This window comes from Lepidochelys kempii, chromosome 17 (genome assembly GCF_965140265.1).
Source record: "Lepidochelys kempii isolate rLepKem1 chromosome 17, rLepKem1.hap2, whole genome shotgun sequence".
NCBI lineage: Eukaryota > Metazoa > Chordata > Testudines > Cheloniidae > Lepidochelys > Lepidochelys kempii.
Window position 1 is genome coordinate 21,405,392 of NC_133272.1, and position 21,820 is coordinate 21,427,211.

The following is a 21,820-nucleotide window of genomic DNA, read 5'->3' on the forward strand; positions in this document are numbered from 1 at the left end:
TGGTTAGTCTCTAAGGTGCCACAAGTCCTCCTTTTCTTTTTGCGGATACAGACTAACACGGCTGCTACTCTGAAACTTGCTAATAGCTGTTAGCACAGAGAGCACACCCAATCAGCCAGTGAATTCTGTTAAGCAAGAGAAATCAGGGTTTGATCCTTCAGGACAGGAAGGAAAGAGAGACCCTAATTTTGCAAAGGGAAGCCACAGGCTAACCCTAAAAGGCCCAAATCTCAATGGTATTGAGCCAAAGGTGTGGCATGGCAAAAATGATTGTAAACGGACACTTGTAACGAATTTGTTGTTATTGTTAATGGTAATTCTTGTAACTAATGCGTTGCTATTACCAATAACTGTAAAAATGTACAATGTGCCTAATCTTTTGGAAAAACCCTTGAACATGGTAAAAGGAATACATGAGAACACGCTTTGTGTTAGAAAGCCTTGTAATGCTGATGCGTCACAGTTCATGCCTGTAAACAGTCTTGGAACTTTTCGCAGGGGAAAAGACATTCCAAACCTGATGTGCTGTATGAAAAGGGAAACTGAGGCACACTACCACATTGCTTTCACGGGTGAATGCCAAGATTCCTGTACTATGAACAACATTAATATCTACATTAACTTGATGTTAATTGGGTTCCAAACATTTGCCAGAGCTTGTATGGATAAAGTAGCTATGTTCTTTAGCTCTTGGCAAGATCACATGAGACATACAGGAACCAGGCTGCAAGAGCAGATCCAACCCACTATTGTTCTAATCGAGTTTTACCTTGACTTTGTAAAGAGATTCAATCATGTTATTGAACGTAACTTTGATAAACCATTTCTGTTGCACACTGGTACAGCTTCTAACCCAATACTTGCTGTAGTAAGACAGAACCCAGGATGGGGAGCTCTTGGGATGCAGTCAGTGATGTCTGTGCCATCCCTTTCTGCATCAATTTTGCGTTGGGGGTGTGACGTTATTGACATAAGCTGGGACCGTATAGATCATTATTGCAACCAAAGTCCTGTAGTGGCACCAAATCTTGTATAAAGGGGGTCAAATGAGGTGTCTAAGACCAGGTTATGGTTTGCTGGTTATGATTATGCTGTCTATATGTGTATCATTTTTATAGTTAAAAGTTATGAATATTGGCTCTATACTGTCTGTATTTCAAACCTGTGCTATGCTTCTGGGGAACACGCCAGACAAGTTGGTGTCAGCTCTGCCTAGCCTTCTTGGTGGCCCATTAAGGACCATCAGCTACACAGCTGACCCAGTGAGAGAAGGCAGACATGCCTTGGGACTCAGCAAGGTGTGCAGGGACCTGCCTAAGGACAGAACTCTGAGGGTTTTCCAGGCCATGTGATGGACAGCTTGTCTTTGGGACAAAGAAAGAAAGACCACATGGCAAGAGACTATAAAGAGCTGCTGCAGCTCCTCCATCTTGTCTTCAATCCTGCTTCTTACCTCTGGAGGGACTTTGCTACACTGAAGCTTTGAACGAAGGACTGAAAGACCCATCCCAGCTGTGGATGTTCTCCAGAGACTTGATTTGAACCTGCAGTTTATTCTATCACTGCTACAAGCCTGAACCAAGAACTTGGTCATTACTGTATGTCATTGATTCCACAGAACCAATTCTAGCTCTCATCTCTATCTTTTTCCTTTTATGAATAAACCTTTAGATTTTTAGATTCTAAAGGATTGGCAACAGCGTGATTTTGGGTAAGATCTGATTTGTATATTGACCTGGGTCTGGGGCTTGGTCCTTTGGGATTGAGGGAACCTTTTCTCTTTTACTGGGGTATTGGTTTTCATAACCGTTTGTCCCCATAACGAGTGGCACTGGTGGGGATATTGGGAAACTGGAGTGTCTAAGGGAATTGCTTGTGTGACTTGTGGTTAGCCAGCGGGGTGAGACCAAAATCCTCTCTGTCTGGCTGGTTTGGTTTGCCTTGGTGTGGACAGAAACCCCAGCCTTGGGCTGTGATGCCCTGCTTGAAGCAGTTCGTCCTGAGTTGGCACTCTCCGTTGGGTCCCGCCAGGACCAGCCTCATTACAACAGGTATGTAAATCCAAATGCAGAAAGCATTGCAAACGCAATTTTCTTCAAACAGTTAAATTTCACTGGCAGGGACGTCCAGCAGGTCAGAATAGAGGCCCCATGATCTCTCTCGGTAGCTTCAAGTGCACTCGGCAGATACTTTGATACCCACAATTCTGAGCTTTTTAACTGAATGAACTGCATTTCGAAATCTCTGCTGAAATACAGACGAATCCAAGTCGCTTTCGTTGAACTTTTCAGGTTTAATTAGAAAAGAAAGCCTTGGGCCAAATCCCTGGAACTCTTGAAATCTGTCAGAAAATTCTGATTCCCGTTCTTGCAGGTACATTCCAATCTCAGCGTCAAAAGCAGCGCGCGGGTCCACGTGGCGTGAGAGTGATGTAAGCAGCAAATCAGGACTTAAAAATATCCCAGCACAGTGGCGTTGGAACCGTTTTTAAGGTGGGGTGCTGAGCTGTGCCCCCTCTTGCCCCTGTCTGCACCCCTCACTGCCCCGGCTGGGGCCAGTGGGCCACAGCTGAGGGCGGCTGCAGAGCCCCGGGCCGGCAGCCAGAACCCCAGGCCAGCAGCAGAGCCCCCGGGACCGGTGGGTGGGACCCGGGGCTGGCAGCAGGCTGAGTGGGGCTGGCAGATGGAACCCCGGCTGGCAGGGGGCCAGTGGACAGTACCCCAGGCCAGCAGCGGAGCCCCTGGGACCGATGGCCAGGACCCAGGGCCGGCAGCGGGCTGAGCGGGGCCGGCGGACGGAACCCCAGGCCGGCAGCGGAGCCCCTGGGACCGATGGCCAGGACTCAGGGCCAGCAGCGGGCTGAGCGGGGCCAGTGGACAGAACCCCAGGCCAGCAGCGGAGCCCCTGGGACCGATGGCCAGGACTCAGGGCCAGCAGCGGGCTGAGCGGGGCCAGCGGACGGAACCCCAGGCCGGCAGCGGAGCCCCTGAGACCAGTGGCCGGGACCCAGGGCTGGCAGCGGGCTGAGCGGGGCCGGCGGACGGAACCCCAGGCCAGCAGCGGAGCCCCTGGGACCGATGGCCAGGACTCAGGGCCAGCAGCGGGCTGAGCGGGGCCAGTGGACAGTACCCCAGGCCAGCAGCGGAGCCCCTGGGACCGATGGCCAGGACTCAGGGCCGGCAGCGGGCTGAGCGGGGCCAGTGGACAGTACCCCAGGCCAGCAGCGGAGCCCCTGGGACCGATGGCCGGGACCCAGGGCCGGCAGCGGGCTGAGCGGGGCCAGCGGACGGAACCCCAGGCTGGCAGCGGAGCCCCTGGGACCAGTGGCCAGGACCCAGGGCCGGCAGCGGGCTGAGCGGGGCCGGCGGACGGAACCCCAGGCCAGCAGCGGAGCCCCTGGGACCAGCGGCCGGGACCCAGGGCCGGCAGCGGGCTGAGCGGGGCTGGCGGACGGAACCCCAGGCCGGCAGCGGAGCCCCTGGGACCAGTGGCCGGGACCCAGGGCCGGCAGCGGGCTGAGCGGGGCCGGCGGACGGAACCCCAGGCCGGCAGCGGAGCCCCTGGGACCAGCGGCCGGGACCCAGGGCCGGCAGCGGGCTGAGCGGGGCTGGCGGACGGAACCCCAGGCCGGCAGCGGAGCCCCTGGGACCAGTGGCCGGGACCCAGGGCCGGCAGCGGGCTGAGCGGGGCCGGCGGACGGAACCCCAGGCCGGCAGCGGAGCCCCTGGGACCGATGGCCCCAGGACCCAGGCAGTGTGGGTGCCACTGAAAATGAGCTCGCGTGCCATAGGTGGCCTACCCCTGATCTACGCAGAGAAAAAGTGGGTGGGGAAACAGAGGCACGGAGAAATGAAGTGACTTATCCAAAGCTAAAGAGCAGGTCAGGACTAGAACCCAGGTGTCCTGACGCCCAGGCCTGTGCCCTCTACCTAACCTATCCTGAGGTCAGCACATCCTTCAAATGTGCTCGGAACCAAACACAGGGCACGTTCCTTTTGGCTTCTTTCTCATGAATAAAGGGTATTTGTCATTAAAGCCCTGTAGGGGTTGATTTGCTTTTACATTAGAAATGCAGCTCTTGTCCACCCTTCTTTTTTCGTGGATGGCTCTGTGGGTGACTACAGAACGGCTGGGTTGATGAGGTCAGTTTATTATTATTTAATATTTCTCTCATGGTAATGCTGAAAGACCATAATCAGCTGGGCCCTAATTTTGCAGGGGCAGTACAGACAAATATCAAGTGTCACTCCCGTGCTATTCTGTTCTGTACAGGTTGTTATACCACGCTCACCACCTTAGTATCTGCGCACCTTCCAGAGGGGCATTCAGCTACACCCGTCACTCATTTGTTCCCTCGTCCTCTCCCAAGGGTGAGACGTGTGCGCGATCAAGTGGGTTTTTTTAATAATATACACACACACGTTGCTATGGGTGTGTATCAGAGAAGGCGCTGTCAAAGAAATGCCTTGCATTTGGAGCAGATGGTGGGTCAGTTTGGGATGGTCCTTAGTTCCTGGCAGAGTTCATTCCAGTCTGGGACCAGCCCTTTGAAAGCTCCGTCTCCTGCACAGATGTGGACTCTCTTGTTGTAGAGAGACCTACTGTGCCAGAGAAGTGATGCCAGCACCCACAGTCTGTGCCCCAGAGAGCTTACAATCCAACAGGGTGACAGAGAAGTATACTAAGATGTACACAGTACGCTGGGTGTGATCACAGATTTGCACAGCTTTCTCACAAGTACCAAGGAAATGAAACCCAAACGGGAAGGAAGGAAGTGGGTTTTGGTCAGGCTGTTTGAAACAGGTACATGGGGAGGAGGTCGGTTATTTTGATTTGGGGGAGGGATAGCGCAGTGGTTTGAGCACTGGCCTGCTAAACCCAAGGTTGTGAGTTCAATCCTTGAGGGGGCCATTTAGGGATCTGGGGCAAAAATTGGGGATTGGTCCTGCTTTGAGCAGGGGGTTGGACTAGATGACCTCCCGAGGTCCCTTCAAACCCTGATATTCTATGATTGGCACCCATTTCACTCAAATGCCAAACATACAGGAGGGAGAAAGACTCTCTTTGCTAAATATTCAGTGCTCCTGCTCCTTTGGTTTGAGAGATTAGAAAACTCCCTCTGGAGACCACCAGCAGAAACAGGGAAGCTAAGACTGGGTATGTCTAAAGTGAAAAAGAAGAAAGAAACCATTTTTTAAAAAGCCTTTTCATGCTTTTCTTTATCCACCATAAAGAAGAGAAAAAAAAAGAGCTCAAACCCAATTGTTTAGCATGTCACCTTTAATTAGCGGAGGTGAACTTTGCCGAGCTCCTAGGACCAGAGTGATGCACTGTATGATTATAGATGTGTCACAGTGTGCACGTGGGTGTGCGCACGCTCATTTGCTTACTCACCTAGATCCACGCATATTTCAGACCAGAGGGGAGGGGAAGGCAAAGCCGCCTCGGAAAGGGGAGTGGCATCCGATATGGATTTTATTTGTGTGAACAGTTTGGGTGGCCAGCGCTCTCTTCCTTTCAGGCAGCATGTGCTAAATTAATGAGATGTCTCTGAGATGAATCACCGTGCAGCCTGGTGGCGGTCAACTGCGTTGCCGGCCGGCTTTGAACATAACTAGCATTCCTTTCACAGGAGTTTTACCTTCTAATACATCAGGGCTCAATAGAGAGAGAAGAACATTACTGTTCTGAGAACTCGGCCGTGGACAGATCAGCTTTGCATGCTTGTCAGGGACAGGAACGCCTGCACACACTCATAAGAACATCATTCCTGCAGAGGAAATCAAGGAGCCTAACGCATCTTTAAATTCATAGGGAACAAACACACTGTTCTGATGTGCACTTTATCTTTAAAAGGGCCTACTTGTTGCTAGGATGCAAAAATGAACCCAGTGGCAAGCAACAATTCAGCCTAGAGTTTAAACCTGCATTAGGATTCAAGGCTCTCGGGACAAAATCATCTCCTGGCATATTTCGAACACACTGCTTCTCATTCCTGTGATCTTCTCCTTCCCTTAAATGCTTCCCCGCCCAGCCTTCACCCAGCTGGCTTGGCAGATCAGAGAGAGGCAGGGTTTTCCTGTGTCCAGCATAACAACCCAGGCAAATTAAAATGAGCATGGAGGTGGGGGGATAAGAGATGAAAGGCACTTCCTTATTGGTACCCCAAGCAGGATCCATGCAGCAGAGGAATTGCTCCAGCCCAGCCCTGTCCCCCCACCTGGCTGATAATTACTCTGCAGTGCACGGCACCGGGATGGGCAGCGGCCTGGGCAAGTGCCAGTCAGGAATTTCTGCCGCTCTCACACAAAGGGGAGCATCAGAGATGGCAGCCTGAGGAGGCCTCTCCCTGGCACTGCCAAGCTGCCGGCTGAGCCAAGGGGGTGAACAGAAGCAGGGGGGCCGGCTCTGAGCCTGATGGACAGGAAGCTCTTTGGATAGCCGAGTGGCCCCTGAGCCCAGATGCACTCTTCCATCTGTCCATCCATCCTATTCTCCTCTATCCATCCATCCATCCACCCACCCATCGTATTCCCCCATCCAGCTATCTATCCATCCATCCGTCCAGCTCTTATCTATCCATCTATTGCACTCTCCCCAGTCTAGCTACCGATCCATCCATTGTCCAATATGCCCCTCTACCTACCCGTCTGCCCAGCCAATCGCAGCGGGATAAAGGCTCTCCCTCCCTGGCCTTGCTGGTGCTCTGACATGAGCAGAGCTGCCCCTTTGTCTGCCCCCCACTCTGCTGGAACAGGAAGGGGAGCCAAGCAAGAGGAAGGACTCTAAGCCCCAGGGTTGCTCATGCCATTTTGGGGCTGCGCTCTCCCATGGGGAGTGCGGGCCTAGACGGGAACAGGACGGTCGGCTTTGGAGAGAAGCTTGTGCGGAGGCACCAACAGGAGGTGATGGTGAAGGACAGCTCTTCCTCCCCGGTGCAGGGCTGGCCTACCCCAGGGCGACTCCTTTCCCCTACACTGAGACCTCTGCAAGGCAGGGCCTGTCTCTCGCTGGGCTTGAGCAGCGCCTGGTAACACAACACATGGTAAAGTGAATGGGCCTGCCTGGCGCTGGGGAGAACCAGGAGTAACTCCCCTGCAACCCATGGAGTCATGTCAGCACGAGCGGTCCAATTGCGCCGTGCCGTCTCCCACCCACAAGCAAGGGCTGACCCATGCAGTGCCATCAGACCTTTTGCCCAGCTGTTCGGTAACAGCGTCGGAGGAGCCCATCGCCCTGCTGAACCCAGACAATGCTTCCATCCCACCAGACCGGCCCCCGTCACGTTTGCACAAGCGTCCCCAGCTGTCTGGTGGGTACGTCCGGCTCTCTGCAGGGCAAGTGCCCCCCTGTCCTGCGGGGAGTGATTCACGGGTGGAATCGGCTGCTACAAGTACAAAGGGACATGGGAAGCGACAAGATGCCACGCTGCAGCGGGCACCTGGCAGCTCACAGGTAGTGAGCACCTGTCCCCTGCCAGAGAGCAGAGAACTGCAAAGGGGACACGGAAAGAGGATGCTGGTCTGTAGACGCTAATGACAAAACCCAGCCTGCCTCCGCCCGACCATTAGCATCTCAATGGGGAAACCAGAGGGCTGGGCAAAGGACGGGAGCGCTGTATGCTCCCAACAGCTGGTTACGTGCACTGGCAGGGAGACCACGGTGTCCCCCGCGCTGCTCCCTCCTGCTTAACGGCATGTTTCACCGCGGGGCTGGCTGCACCGCCCGGGGAAAAATAAACCGAAAGAGCCGCGTCTGCCCAGGAAGGTGCGGGCTGGAAAGCAGAGAGCTCTGCTGCTGTAGGGGAGCACCCCCCCCCCCCGCTTCCCCATCCTGGAGAGCCCTTCCCCAGCCCAGCATTGCCTCCCTCATTGCTAATGGGGTCCTGCGGGCTGGCGGGGGGCCATGTTCCATAAGAACGGCCAGGCTGGGTCAGACCAATGGTCCATCTAGCCCAGTGTCCTGTCTTCTGACAGTGGCCAGTGCCAGGGGCTTCAAAGAGAATGAACAGAACAGGGCAATTTACTGAGTGGTCCATCCCTTGTCGTCCAGGCCCAGCTTCTGGCAGTCAGAGAGGTCTAGGGACACCCAGAGCATGGGGTTGCGTCCCTGACCATCTGGCTAATAGCCATTGATGGACCTGTCCTCCAGGAACTGATCTAGTTCACTTTTTAACCCTGTTATAGTCTTGGCCTTCACAATCTCCCCTGCAAGGAGTTCCACAGGTTGACTGTGCATTGTGTGAAGAAATACTTCGTTTTGCTTGTTTTAAACGGGCTGCCTGTTCGTTTCATGGGGTGACCCCTAGTTCTTGTTATGTGAAAGGGTAAATAACACTTCTCTGTTCACTTTCTTCACACCGGTCATGATTTTATAGCCCTCTGCCCTATCCCCTCTCAGTCGTCTCTTTTCCACACTGAACAGTCCCAGTCATTTAATCTTGCCCCATACAGAAGCCGTTCCAGACCCTGAATCATTTCGGTTGCCCTTCCCTGTACCTTTTCCAGTTTATAATTATATATCTTTTCTGAGATGGGCGACCAGAACGACACACAGGATTGAAGGTGTGGCTGTACCACGGATTTATATAGCGGCATTAGGATATTTTCTCTCCTATTAGCTATCCCATTCCTAATGTTCGCAAGTCACATTGTTGGCTTTTTTGACTAATGCTGCACATTGAGTGGCTGTTTTCAGAGAACGATCCACAGTGACTCCAAGCTCTCTCTCCTGAGCGGTAACCGCTAATTTAGACCCCAGCACTTTATATGTAGAGTTGGGATGATGTTTTCCAATGTGCATTACTTTGCATTTATGAACATTGAATTTCATCTGCCATTTTGTCGCCCAGTTGGATGAGATCCTTTTGTAACTTTTCACAGTCAGCTTTGGACTTAACTATCTTGAGTAATTTTTTGGGCTGTCAAATAATTAAAAAAATAATTGCAATTAAATTTAAAAAATAGTTGCAATTAATCACACGGCTAAACAATAACAGAATACCAATTTAAATTTAGCATGGAAGCATGTCCTCTGGAATGGTGGGTGAAGCATGAAGGGGCATACGAATGCTTAGCAGATCTGGCCTGTAAATACCTTGCAATGCCGTCTACAGTGGTGCCTGTTCTCATTTTCAGGTGATTTTATAAATAAGAAGCGGGCAGCATTATCCCCCGTAAATGTAAACAAACTTGTTTGTCTGAGCGATTGGCTGAACAAGAAGTAGGACTGAGTGGACTTTCTAGGCTCTAAAGTTTTACATTGTTTTATGTTTGAGTCCAGTTATTTTTGTACATAATTCTACATTTGTAAGTTACGCTTTCACGATAAAGAGATCGCACTGCAGTACTTGTATGAGGTGAACTGAAGAATATTATTTCTGTTGTTTACCTTTTTCACAGTGCAAATATTTGTCACCAGAAATAAATAGAAAATGAGCACTGCACACTTTGCATTTTGTGTTGCAATTGAAATCATTACATTTGAAAATGTAGAAAACATCAAAAAATATGTATAATAAATGTAAACTGGTATTCGATTATTGTTTAACAGTGCAATGAAAACTGCGATTAATTGTAACTATTTTTTTAATTTAGTGACTTTGTTCTGTGTTAATCGCTTGAGTTAACTGAGATTCATTGACAGTCCTTGTAATTTTGTATCATCTGCAAATTTTGGCACCTCACTGTTTACCCCTTTTTCCAGGTCATTTATGAATATGCTGAACCTCAATGGTCCCAGTACAGACCCCTGGGGGACACCACTATTCATCTCTCTCTCCATCCTGAAAACTGACCATTTAGTCCTACCCTTTGTTTTCTATCTTTTAACCAGTTACTGTTCCATAAGAAGACCTTCCCTCTTATCCCATGTTATGTTAATAGAGACTCAGTTCTCTCCTCCCATTCGCCAGCATCTGGATCTCCCTCTCTCCCCATTTGCTGTTGTGTGGATCCCCTCCCACCCCATTCACCACACGTGGATCCCTTTCCCCTCCCCTCCACAGGGTAAGTACCAGCACAGAGCCAGCCCAGTGATGTCCAAGTGAAACCAACTGTCCCATTCCCAGTCTCTACAAATATACAACTAAAAGGAGGAGATGCAGAGGCAGTACGGTCCAGCACACCAGGATGGGCTGAGACTCTGAACATCTATTCCCTGCTCTGCTACTGACCTGCTGGATGACTGTGGGCAAGTCACTGAACCCCTCTGTGCCTCAGTTTCCCCATCTGTAACGCGAGAATAAGAACACCCACTTGATGCGGGACAGCACTGAAAGTGCATGCCCAGGAATTAACCTCTTTCATTCCAAGGTCTCCGAGCGCTTTGCGCACATATGCTGACGCTTCTCATCTCTCACTGGCTGTAGGGCTTATCCCATGTGTGCCTCGGGGGGGTACCTGAGACACAGGAGCGGGGAAGCCCAAGTCCTCCCAGCCCTTCGCAGAGCAGCTTCGTTACCGTTATTAATTAGTAGCCTGGGGAGGAGTGGCACTCTGGGTTTGTTTTGTCAATCGGAACATTAAGAAGGTAATACAGCCGCGCTTGGGAGGGGATCATTAATCTCCTATTAAAATCCCTCCGCTTGTTTGAAATGTCGGGATTGGAAAGCACGTCTCTTTCACGGGCCGCTTCCCCTGCTAATGAAACCATTCCGCCGGCAGGGCTCTCTGCGCCGAGTCGCTCTGAACCCCTCTGGGCGACGCGGAGGCGGGCGGCATTGGGGCTGTGCAGCCGCCAGGCCCCCACTAGGGCAACGGGGGAGGGCCCATCCCTCGCCCGTGAGTGGGCGCAAAGCAGGAGCAGCCTCACAAGGGCTGATGGAGCAATGGTGGCGTTCAGAGGAGAATCAGGCTGAGTAGGGAGGGGTAGGGGGGCTGTAAGAGCTCTGGGGCAGGGACTCTTTGTTCTGGGTTAATGCAGCACCTCGCAAAATGAGGTGCTTGGCCATGACTGCGGCTGTTCAGTGCTATTGTAATACACCTAATAAATAAAGTACAGCGCCTAGCACAATTTCGTGCTGGTCCACGATTAGTGATGTTACGGGCTACTAAACAATGTACAATGCCCATTACAGCGGGGTGCTGGTCCATGACTGAGGCTGTTCGGGGTGCTACCGTAATACACCTAATAAATAGCTAGATGGCATTTGCTGTCGATGGGTAACACTGTGACCCCCCACATGGGTGCCAGGGAGAATCCCCAATGCCACCCTGCACAGCAGGGAGCTAGTACCCTGTGAGTGCCAAGAGGGGAGATGTGAGTGTCACCAGCAGCATCAAGCCAGCCCAGAGGGAGGGGGGTTGTGACCCTGCTCCTTCCCACTGCCGCCCGGGGCTGGGGGTGATCCCATGCTGCATCCTTACAAAGCCTGGCTCCCCCCCAGGCATCCTCCAGCTGCTGGAGCTGCAGCACTGGCTTTCAATGCCCCCTGCAGTGGGCAGAGACGGCTCGCCCCCACCCCCACCCCCACCGGCCCTGCTGGCTGACTCAACAGGCCCACGAGGACACAGTCACACAGCCAGCATCCCACACTCAGCGGGGTCACCCGCCAACTGTTCGGGGGGCACTACCCGCCCCGGAGCCAAACCCACCCGGCCCAAGGTACCTGGCTCCTCACAAGGTAAGGGCTGGTGAGAAGCAGCAGTAACTGGCTTGCATGTTTGCTGGTCTGTCATCACTAGCCCTCCATTCCCCAGCCCCACCTGGAGGGGGCGCCTTGGGGCTAATCACTGGGGGTGAAATAACCAGATCCCCCGTGGCCATAGGGTTGGATTAGGGCAGGATCAGCCACCTGTCAACCTTGCCGTTTAACAAGGGGTGGGCGGGGAGCTTTGTTCATTCCAGTCCCCATCTGATCTGCGTGGAATGCCAGGGGCTCTCTGCACCAGTTAGGGGGCCAGCTCCCGTGTCCTGGCCAAATTCCAACCCATCTGATTCAATCTGCCCTTCCTTAAAAGCCCCCTAGCAGCTCCAGTGGGCTTGTCCTAACTGCCTGCTCTCAACTCCCCAGAAGTGTTGCTGTGCGCTGTGACACAGCTGCCACGCTCCACTCCAGAGGCAGCTGCATTTCAGTGGTGGACAAAGCAATTCCTATAGCTATAGAGCTCGACTGCAGCTAGCCGCCCCCCACCACCGATATGGGGTGCACAAAGATGGGGCAGAGTGCACAGGGTGCAAGGGGCTGGGTGCCAAAGGTGGGTAAATTCTCTGTGCCCTACCCTCAAGGGTGTTGTGCTGTTATGCACTGCCTAGGCGAGGCGCTCAGATACAATGGTGCTGGGCAGGATATGAGAACCAGGCCAGAATCCACCACTGGAAATTCTGGCTGAGTCAACCGCAATCCCCCCAGTGGACTCTGGCTGCAGGACACCCCCGTACCAGCGCAGCTGAGCCAAGAACACACTCCAGCCATGCTGTCCCCCACAGGTACGATCCCACCCACTCCCGTCCCAGGGAGAGAGGAGCTGCCTCCGGGGAGCTCACCCCATGCTGAGCGCCACTCGCTGGCTGCCCGTCAATGCTTCGGGACCCCGTGTTCTACCCAGTGACCCCGCTCTCCACGGTGGACATCACTGATCTCGCACTTGCTTCCCTCTTCCCCTCCCCAGCATCGCTCCCTGGTTTTGGTGGGGTCCCTCCTGGTTTACGCCAAAGGGGAGCAGGGAACTGGTCCCCTCCAAGGGCCTCGCACGTGCCCGCTCCACCGAGAGCTCTCTGCCCTGCAGAGCGCAGCGATCTTCCTGCGGCCGAGGGCATGGAGGGGACGTCCTGCCAGCTGGCCCGGCGCCTCCCCGCAGAGACAGAAACACCACTGCGCCCCTGCCACTGGTCGATTTGGGCCCAAGCTCCGGGAGAGCGGAGGGATTTTCAAGGCTGTGGGGTTGGGAGTGGTGCAGGGACACACCCGCTGTGGGAGAGAATGCCATCCTGGGGGCCTCCTCCTACATGGCACAGTCCCTGGCCCCCCCACTGCCTGCAACACCCCCAGTTTCTCTGACGAGCTGAGCCCGCCCCAACCAAACCCAGGTGCGCTCTCACAGAACCCACCCGCCCCTGTAACCAGAACCCACCCTTCCCCTGGCCGCTCCCTCCTCCGGACCTTCTGTACCTGGGACAGTACGGGCCGCCTCTGAGATGCGGTGTGGGAGGCTGACCCACCGTCCCCCTCTTGCCCTACTCCAGCCCCAGTGCACACACGCACGCACGGACACACACAAGGTATGTGCACGCACACCCCAATCACCGCCCTGGCTTACATGAACACGTGATCAATCCATCCTTTAACACCAGCGAACGGGCCCCTGTCTCCATGTGTCGGCCATCAGGATAGGTGACTCTTATCTCTAGGCTTCCCATGTACCCCAGACGCCGCCTGTATGCCCCACCTTCTCCTCCCCCGTTCCGTCTTGTTCTCCATGCCTCCCACTCCCCTCGCTCAGGTATGGAGCTGCTCCCCCACGCCCGGCCAGCCCAGCGCCCTCCCCCACCTCCTTCCAATCCACCCCCAACTAGGATCCTTCCCACACGCCACACATCCTTCCACACCCTCCCTTATCTAGACGGGCCTCCTGTGGCTGCCCTGCAAAGCTCCACATGGTCCAGCCCTGTCCACTGAGCCAACCCCCACCCCACACCTGGCTAACCTGCCCGTCCCCTGGCCTGGCCAGCACCAGGTCTCAGGGGTTTGCTCACCAGCTGAGACCTGAAAACTGCTCCCATCTCCCTTGCCCGCAGTTCCTTCCAGCACTGATCAGGGAATGGGGGGCAAGGGCTGTTTTGCCCTGCGTGGATGGATCAGCCCTCCAGGGTCAATGGGAACCGGCACAGGGCCGTAGGTTTCCAAGGGCATTCATCACTCAGACGTGCTGTCGGCGGCTCTGATCCAGCACCCACTGGAGCCACCAGAGAGTCAATCAAACTGGGCCTGTGTAAGCCACACTGGCACAGTCTTTGTCCCTGCCTAGTGACTGGTCCACATGAGAGGATAAAAGCCTACTAGTGCTACTGGCTAACAGAGAAGCTCCTTCAGCTGAACGGAATGCGGGAATGGGGGGCAAGGGCTGTTTTGCCCTGCGTGGATGGATCAGCCCTCCAGGGTCAATGGGAACTGGCACATGGCCGTAGGTTTCCAAGGGCATTCATCGCTCAGACGTGCTGTCGACGGCTCTGATCCAGCCACCTAACCTGGATCCATCCGGCTTTCTGGGGTTGGAAACTTTCAGCAGAGCGGAGGCTGGATGTGCACAGAGGAGGAGATTTCTGCCTGGTGCTGTAACTGATGCTAAACTGTCAGCTTCTAAAGATTATCTGCTGGGATGGTATCAATATAGAAAAAAGAAAAAATCAAGCTGATTTCAGCAGCCAGCCACCAAGTTTATAGCACATCTCCATCTACTGGTCTTAAAAATTCACGGTGCTGCTCCATGCAGCCAGAAGCACCGTCCGCTCTTAGCGTCTGGAAGAGGAAAAGGGTCATTTTCCCAGCCAATGACTCCTACAAACAATCTCCATGCAATTCTCTCTCCCCTTTTCCAACGGACCAGGCTCTAAATCAGCTCCCCTGCTCCGAAACGCTCTCGGGAGGCAGGAACCTGAAGTAGAGAGGAGGGACGCGTAATATTTTAAAGGCAAGCGGCAGGGTTGAAAGACCGCGGCTGTGTTTCCGGTCGAGGAGACCACAGGCCACTGACAGCCCCTGCTTTACGATGCTCCCGCTTGATAAACCCGGCAGGTCAGGTTATTTCACGCAGGCCACACCATCACCCTGCGAGATCAAAGCCAGGACCGGAGCTACGCCCCAGCCCCGCAACCGATTCGAAGCCCAGTGGCACTGCTGGGCTTTTGATGAGGCCCTGGGGTTGCAAATAAGGAATCAAACCCAACACCTCCCCACACACCCAGCCCCATAGCAGCTTGCTGGGACGGTGCGGCCACAGTGGCCCCGGGCGTGGGAATCTGTGGATAACTGATGACAAGCAGAGCTGGTTTACGAGGCCCCCAGAACTGGCAGCCACGGGGGATTCCCCAGTTTGTGGCAGGGTCTTTAACCTCCCCTGGGACGGTCTGCCAGGCCTGCTGCTGCCTGTGTGCTCACATCGGCACTGCAATCCAGGGCCCAATTCACTTCAGGCAGACGGAGTGAATTCGAGCCAGGGCTAGGTCGACATCCAATCCACTCTGGCACTGGGCCCGCACCCTCCCCACACAGCGCGACTGGGTCATGAGAGGGGAGAGCAAAGAGATCGGCCAACACCCCAGCCAGAGCATGGGGCGGAGGAGTGGGGGAGCAGGGGCAGAGCAAGGGCCCTCCACCTGGGGGAGCTGCTGCTCTTCCAACAGCACGGGAGGGGAGGGGGTCACAGCCACCCTTTCATGTTACTGCAGCAACCTTAAATAGTTTATCATTTATTTGCTCTCAGGAGGGCAGGCAAGCCGAAACACTGGGCTGCGTTTAGCTACAGGTCAGGCTCTAGGCACACTTCGGCTGCATCCTGCGCCTTTCATCTCAGGCTCTCTCCAGAGGTGGGTAGATATTCCCAAGGGGGAAACTGAGGCACACAACCGCCAAGTGACTGGTCACGCTGTGAGTCACTGGCAGATGGGAAAAGAGTCCTCACTCCCAGTCCAACGCTCCCTTCCATGTCAGTGCAAAGTATTAGTCAATGGAAAGGCCAGGTCACCAGTGACCTCATCACACGTTCAAGGGGTTCCACACCCTTTGAGACAACTCATCTCTGTGCCCTTTTGAGCTCCATGTTCTCCTTGAGTCATGCCCCAATCCTGCCAAGTGCCTGCCAAGCCAACGACACCTTCCAGGATTCCTACAGCTCCCCAGTGAACAAGGCTTTCCCGGGCTTTTCAGCTTCCTTTCCAGTGTAAATGACTCGGGCAGCTTTACCCCTCCGACTCCCGCACCTCCGGGGTTCACACCCACATGGCCTCGCTCCAAACCCTTGTTCTGGATGGAGACACAAAGAGCTGACCTTACCCAGGGTCTCCAGGGCTGCTGGCTCTGTGGTAAGACATTTGCAAAAGCCAGTCTCAAAACAGCCCATTTGCTTATCAAAGCCAAATTGTTCAAAGGCTGCAGAATAGGAAAGGGGTGGGGGGTGCAGGGGTGGAGGGTGTCAAGTTCTTACTAAGGCACTAAATTAAAAAAGGAACAGAGGAGAAGGGCCCTGATTAGCGGCAAACTGACCTTGGCAGCAAATGCAAGTAATTGGCGAGAAAGGGCTTATAAATTATGAGCTTTCAGCACCTGCATTCCCCAGCTCGCCGGAAGCCAAAAGCCAGTGCAGGTACTGAGACCTTCAGGCGTCCATCAGAGGACAGAGCACGAGGGGGCAGTGACTCACAAGGAAGCTCAGCACTCTCGACAGCAGGTGGGCCCTGATCCTGCGCACGGCCCACCTCCCACTGCTGCAGGATCCGACCCCAGAAGCTTCTGACGTATTGCAAGTCACTGAAGGCCGGATTCAAAGTCTGGTGAAGTGGATGGGGATCTCTGGAGGGGCCCGGAGCAGGAGCAGAGTGAGGCGTTGCTGGACAAATAGGTGGGCTTCATGCACCCGTCTGTCAGCATGTCTGGTTACCTCTGCAAAGTAGCAGGGAGTTCGCTGCGCCCTCTTGGAAGGAGGCTGGGCTGCACAGAGGTGAAGGAGGTGCAATGCTGTCTGGTAATGAAAGTCGGGGGCAGAAGGCTTAAGGCTCAGGTGCGGCTTGGAAAATCCTCCCAGCCTACACACCTGGGATGAGCACTTTTAACAGGCTCTTAAAACATCGCAGGCTCGTTTCCCATCACTGGCCGGCAAGTAGGGTCAACACCCAGGCTGGGGAGCCTTCACGACAGCTTGGCAAGGCTGAACCCTGGGGGACAGGATCCGATCTACAGCTAGCCCCCCATTGAGACCGATTGCTCTAGGGATGCAGCGTGAAGACCTCCATGGTGTATCAATGCTGGCAGCTGGATTTCCCGGCATCAGAGCATCACACCCTCCTCTGCTGCCGGGCATACCGTCCAGAAGGAACTGCAGACTCCCCCGCATCAAGGGCCATTCCAGGACTTGCCTAGCAAGGGTTACAAAAAGACTCTGCCCTCCAGACAGATCAACCATGGCCCCTGATCACTGCAGGCTAGAGACACTGTGCATACGTGTCCCTTCCTCTATTCCCTCCCTCGAGCAGGGATGCTTAGCTCTGTATCCCATCCCATGTCCTCAGCTCCTACATGTGGGACCTGCCCCTGCCTTCACTTTCCATCATAGCACGTCAGAGTTGAATTGTATTGCCTAGTTCTAATGTCCCCAACTCCCTGCTTTTACTGTGTGACATTTTAGGGGGCAAGGAGGTTGGCTGAAAGCCCCACATTTTGATTGTCTAGATGTTCAGATACTGCAGTGCTGACAGACACACAGATAGATCAGCTAAAGCTTATTATTTATTATTATGCTGCTCAGATACGAAGAGACACTAAATATAGACAGACTCACCACTGAAATTCCTGACCTCAGGTAGAAAGAACCCCTGTGGATCTTAAAACACTGACGTCATTTTTCACCTTTTATGCTGTTTGTTTACCTTGCCCTTCACAGGGTTTGGCCTGAGGAACTGGAGGGGGGGGATTTCACTCACTGTTTCTAATCAGTTTGACTTTCTGGCTCTCCAGTGCTTGCACCAGGGACTTGGGGAAAACCAGGCCGGGGAGGGGGGGGTGGGATTTCTGTTGGTATGAACTTTTGTCAAAATATAAACACCTAAAGCTGGGAAGCAGCGCTGTGACCTGATCTTTATTTGCTTGTGGAAGGGGTGCAGGCCAGGCTCAGTGATAGCCATGGTAACCTGTGCTCTGCCGGGGTCTGACTCCGAAGACAAATGGTGACTTTCCAACTGATTTCCCTGGGCTCATGCCTGAGAGATACTAAGCCCCCCCAGCTCCTGGCACTTGTGCTCACATAACATGACACAATGCAACCTTGAATGGGATGGGGAAGAAGTCCTTTTCCCCACACGTCCCCCTCCCTATCAAGTAGATTAATATCTAATGAACGCGTGCATTTAGCAGCCTGCTCCTCAGAGTTACAGACTGGAGGCCAAATTCTCTGCTGGCGTAACCTGACACAGCTGCACTGACTTCAGTGGAATGGCACCGATCTACACCAACAGAGGATTTGGCTTGGGTTTTCCACGATCTCTCTATGTGAAATAATAATAATAAAAACAACACTCCTTCTTCTACAAGACGCATCTCACTGAAGAAGGAGCATGGGAAATCAGACCACAATTCCAGCTTCAAATTTCAAGGTAGATTAATTACCCAACACCACTTTCCCCATCTTCACAATCACTGCCACAGACATTAATTAGCATCGCCAATATGTGCTGGTTCCACTTTCCTTATTACCTGCCCACAGCTGAAGTTCTGGCCCCGGTTTTCGGGTCATCGGTTCTAACTCACCATCTGCTCGCTACCAAGGGAAAGAGACAGCGCGCTGACTGGAAACGTGGGTAAAGAGCAGGGAATATGTCGCTTCCATTCGGCGCCTTTTAATCCTACATAATAATTTATTATTCATCGCTTTTCTAACGAGGTTCTCTGAATTGCTACCGTCCAACCACCAACAAACGTGACACGTGATTGTCCTCACCACTTTTGGGAAAAATGATTATCCAGACACCCAAATCTGATAAAGCAGGAGGGGAAAAAAAACCAAACCACCTCTTCCCCATCACACAAGCCTGCCAGCTGCCAATCTTGTGGATTGCAAACACTGTTACCTGTTGTTCCTAAAGATCAAAGCCAATAAAACACAGCCCGGGAAATAAAACTTACAAGCAACTTGTCTGGAAGACAATGGGGAAAGCATTCAAGGCACTTAAGGGATGCTAAACAAAGTTACCGCAGCTCAGCATCCAGGATAAACCCTTGCTCTGCACATCAAGGATTTTTACAGCTCTGTCGGGAAAGGATGTGGAGAACACCCAGCCCTGCTGGTTAAAGCATCTAGTCCCTTCGTTTATTTCTACTAATTGACTTGGTTCCAAGAAGTTGTTTAAAAATCTGCTTATCTATCATCAGCATCCCTGCCTTCCAGTGGAACAGAGAAGTGGGGAGGGGAGCGTTTCCACTAAAGCGTCACTAAAGCTGGGGGGGGTTTAAGTCCCGTTTCCATTAGTCAGCAACTCCAGGAGCCTCAGGGCTCACGGTAAGTGCACCGCAAAGGCAACGCGGAACCCCACTTCCTCAGAACCGACGCCACAGTGCAGCGGGCGCCAGGGCAAGCCAGGACTCCGGTTACTCCGTCCACACACATCAGAGTCGGGGCGTGTGTGTGGGGGGCGGGGGGGGCGATTATGGCCAAAGAACGACCGCGATGAGCCCGGCAGTGAACATCTAGGGTACCCTGGGGCGCGGGCAGGGGGCATGCGTCCTGCAGGGGGTACTGCGCCCCAGGGGCCCCACATTAGCCAGGCTCAGCAGAACAGCGCTAATGGATAAATCCAGCCCTGCCACCTCTGCCTGGCAGCCGCGGGGGGGGGGGGGGGGGGTAAATAACCCACCCAAAACCGCAGCGAGGAGAACACCGAAAGCTGCCCTTGCGAGGGGAGCTGTCTGCACCCACCGAGCACGGTGCACCCATTGCATCCCTGCCAAATCACACCGGGGGGGGGGGGTTCAGCAGCTCGCAGAGTGCAGCCAGCCACTCCTCTGCTGACTGTTACCTTGCTCAGCAAAAGGGCACCACCCAGCAGGTCCCGTAATCCCTAATGGCAGCAAACGGCTTCACAGCATGGCATGCCCACACTTCAATACATTACAGGGCTCAGCGAGCGATCTGAATGCAACTCGGGGAAAGTGACCATTTTCCGTAAGACTGCAGACAGGGGGAGGAGGGGGAGAGGGGAAAGACCTCCAGAGACAGGATGTACAGACAAACAAACAAACAAAAGCCAACAATCCGTCACCCCCCTGCCCCGCCCCCGAACAGGGAGCTACCAGCCCCCGCCAGGGCTGCAAAGACTGTGCATTTGATTGCATTGGTCTGCTGGATAAAGCTGTGAGATAATAGCAGATAAAGACTTGGATCTTTATCCTAAATCCATCGCCGTATTAAGAAAGCAGGAGACATGGACAGTTTATATATATATTTTTAAGCTCTCCCCCCCCGCTTCCCCCCCCGCGGGGAGCCCCACATTAGAAGCGCAATCTGTCCGGGCTCAACTCTAATCCTTGCCCTTTCCCTGGGGGGCAGGAGGAGATGGGACGAGGCAGAGCGAGGGGCAAGAACGGGGGCAACAGGCTGGGGGCAGCCTAGAGCCCAAGCAAAGCTGGGGGAAGGAGGCAGAGCGGGATGAAAGCAGCCCCTTCCCCTGGCCGGGGGGGAGCGAAGGGGGGGCGGAGGATTGGAAGAGGCAGTGGGGTGGGGGGTCTGGAGGTGCAGGGAGGCATAGAGAGGTGCAGCAGAGGGGGCAGCGGGTTCGGGGGGCTGGAGGGGAGGGAGGGCTGGGGGTTGCAGGGAGGCATAGAGGGATGCCTCGGAGGAGTGGAGGGGGCAGTGGGGCTCGGGGGTTGCAGGGAAGGGGGTGCAGGAAGGCACAGAAGAGTGTGCAGTGGGGCTCAGGGGGCCGGGGGAGCCCCCCACCCCACAGTCCCCGCGCGGGCGAGCTCTTACCGTGGGCCAGCAGCGCTCCGAGGCAGCAGAGCAGGGCGGCGGGCCCCGGGGCCATGGCTGTCGGTGGGGTGCGCGGCGAGGTGCGGGATCCACCCCCGCGGTGGGGGACAAACAAATCCAGCCACGTGCGGTCCGGCCGGGGCGCCCAGCTCAAGGGGGCGGGGGGGGAGGGGGCAGCACTGGCGGCTACTGCCCTGCGCCTCCCTCTTACCTACCCCCACCCCCGCAGGGCGCCCTGAGCCCCGGGCACCCAAGGGTGCTGCGCGGGGAGCGCAAAGCCCTAACGCAGGAGGGGAGGGACCCGCTCAGCAAAGGGGGGTCCCCGGTAGGGGGGCAAAAGGGGCACCTTCCCCCCCCCCCACAGGCAGGAGGGTCCGAGAGGAGCGGGCACTTGTATCCCCCCTCCCCGATCTGCTAAGAGGGTGCTAGGTGCCCCCCGCGGCTGGAACAGCGAAATCTCCAGGGGTTTATTCCAGTGCCGGGGCGCGAACTCTGCCCCAGCGCCCCGGCGGGCTCCGAGCTCTCCCCGAGCCGAGCCCGCGGCCAGCAGCAGCAGCAGGAGAAAGAAGCAAACGCGGCTCACGGATCCGTCCGGCCTGGCGAAGTTCCGGGAGGAAGTTTGGGGAGGCGGGCGGGCAGCAGCCTCCGGCGGAGCGAGCCGGGCAAGCTCCGCTCTCTCCGCCCGGCCCTCGGTCCCTCTGCGCCTCCCGCGGCCGCGGGGCGGGGAGACAGCGCCGGGCTCCGCAGGGGGGGGGCGGCGGGCGGGGGGGGGGGGGCGCTGGGCCCCCGGGCAGCCCCCCTGCCCCGCAATGCGCGCCAACTTTTCCAGCAATGCAAAATCCAAAGCTCGCCCCCCCGCCCAGGTCCGCCGCCGGCCCGGGCGCAGCCCGTCCCTCGGGCGCGGGGCTGGCCGGGGTGCGGGAGCCGGAGCTGCCCGGGCTGGAGCCGCCGCGGCGGCAGCTGGTGTGCGCCGTGCAGGCGAGGCGATGCCAGCACACGCCGGCGGTGGGGGGGGGGGCGATTCCCCCAATGCAAAGGGCGGGGGCGGGGGGGGAGCTCAGGGAGGGGCCAGGCCAAGCTCCCCCCACCCCCAGCAGTTGCAATCCCCGGATCCTCTCTCCGGCAGCTGCACGGCGAGGACGAGCCCG

At 55.2% G+C, this 21,820-nt stretch overlaps 1 protein-coding gene across 1 annotated transcript in view; it reads right to left on the reverse strand.

The window, feature by feature from the left end:
* Positions 1-21,604, reverse strand: part of TMEM132E (transmembrane protein 132E) — a 235,340-nt gene extending 213,736 nt beyond the window's left edge. Inside the window, exon 1 of the mRNA XM_073315392.1 lies at positions 20,673-21,604. Coding sequence (XP_073171493.1) covers positions 20,673-20,727 — 55 coding nt within the window. The 5' untranslated portion in view covers positions 20,728-21,604. The remainder of the gene's footprint in view (positions 1-20,672) is intronic.
* Between the last annotated feature and the right edge of the window lie 216 nt (positions 21,605-21,820).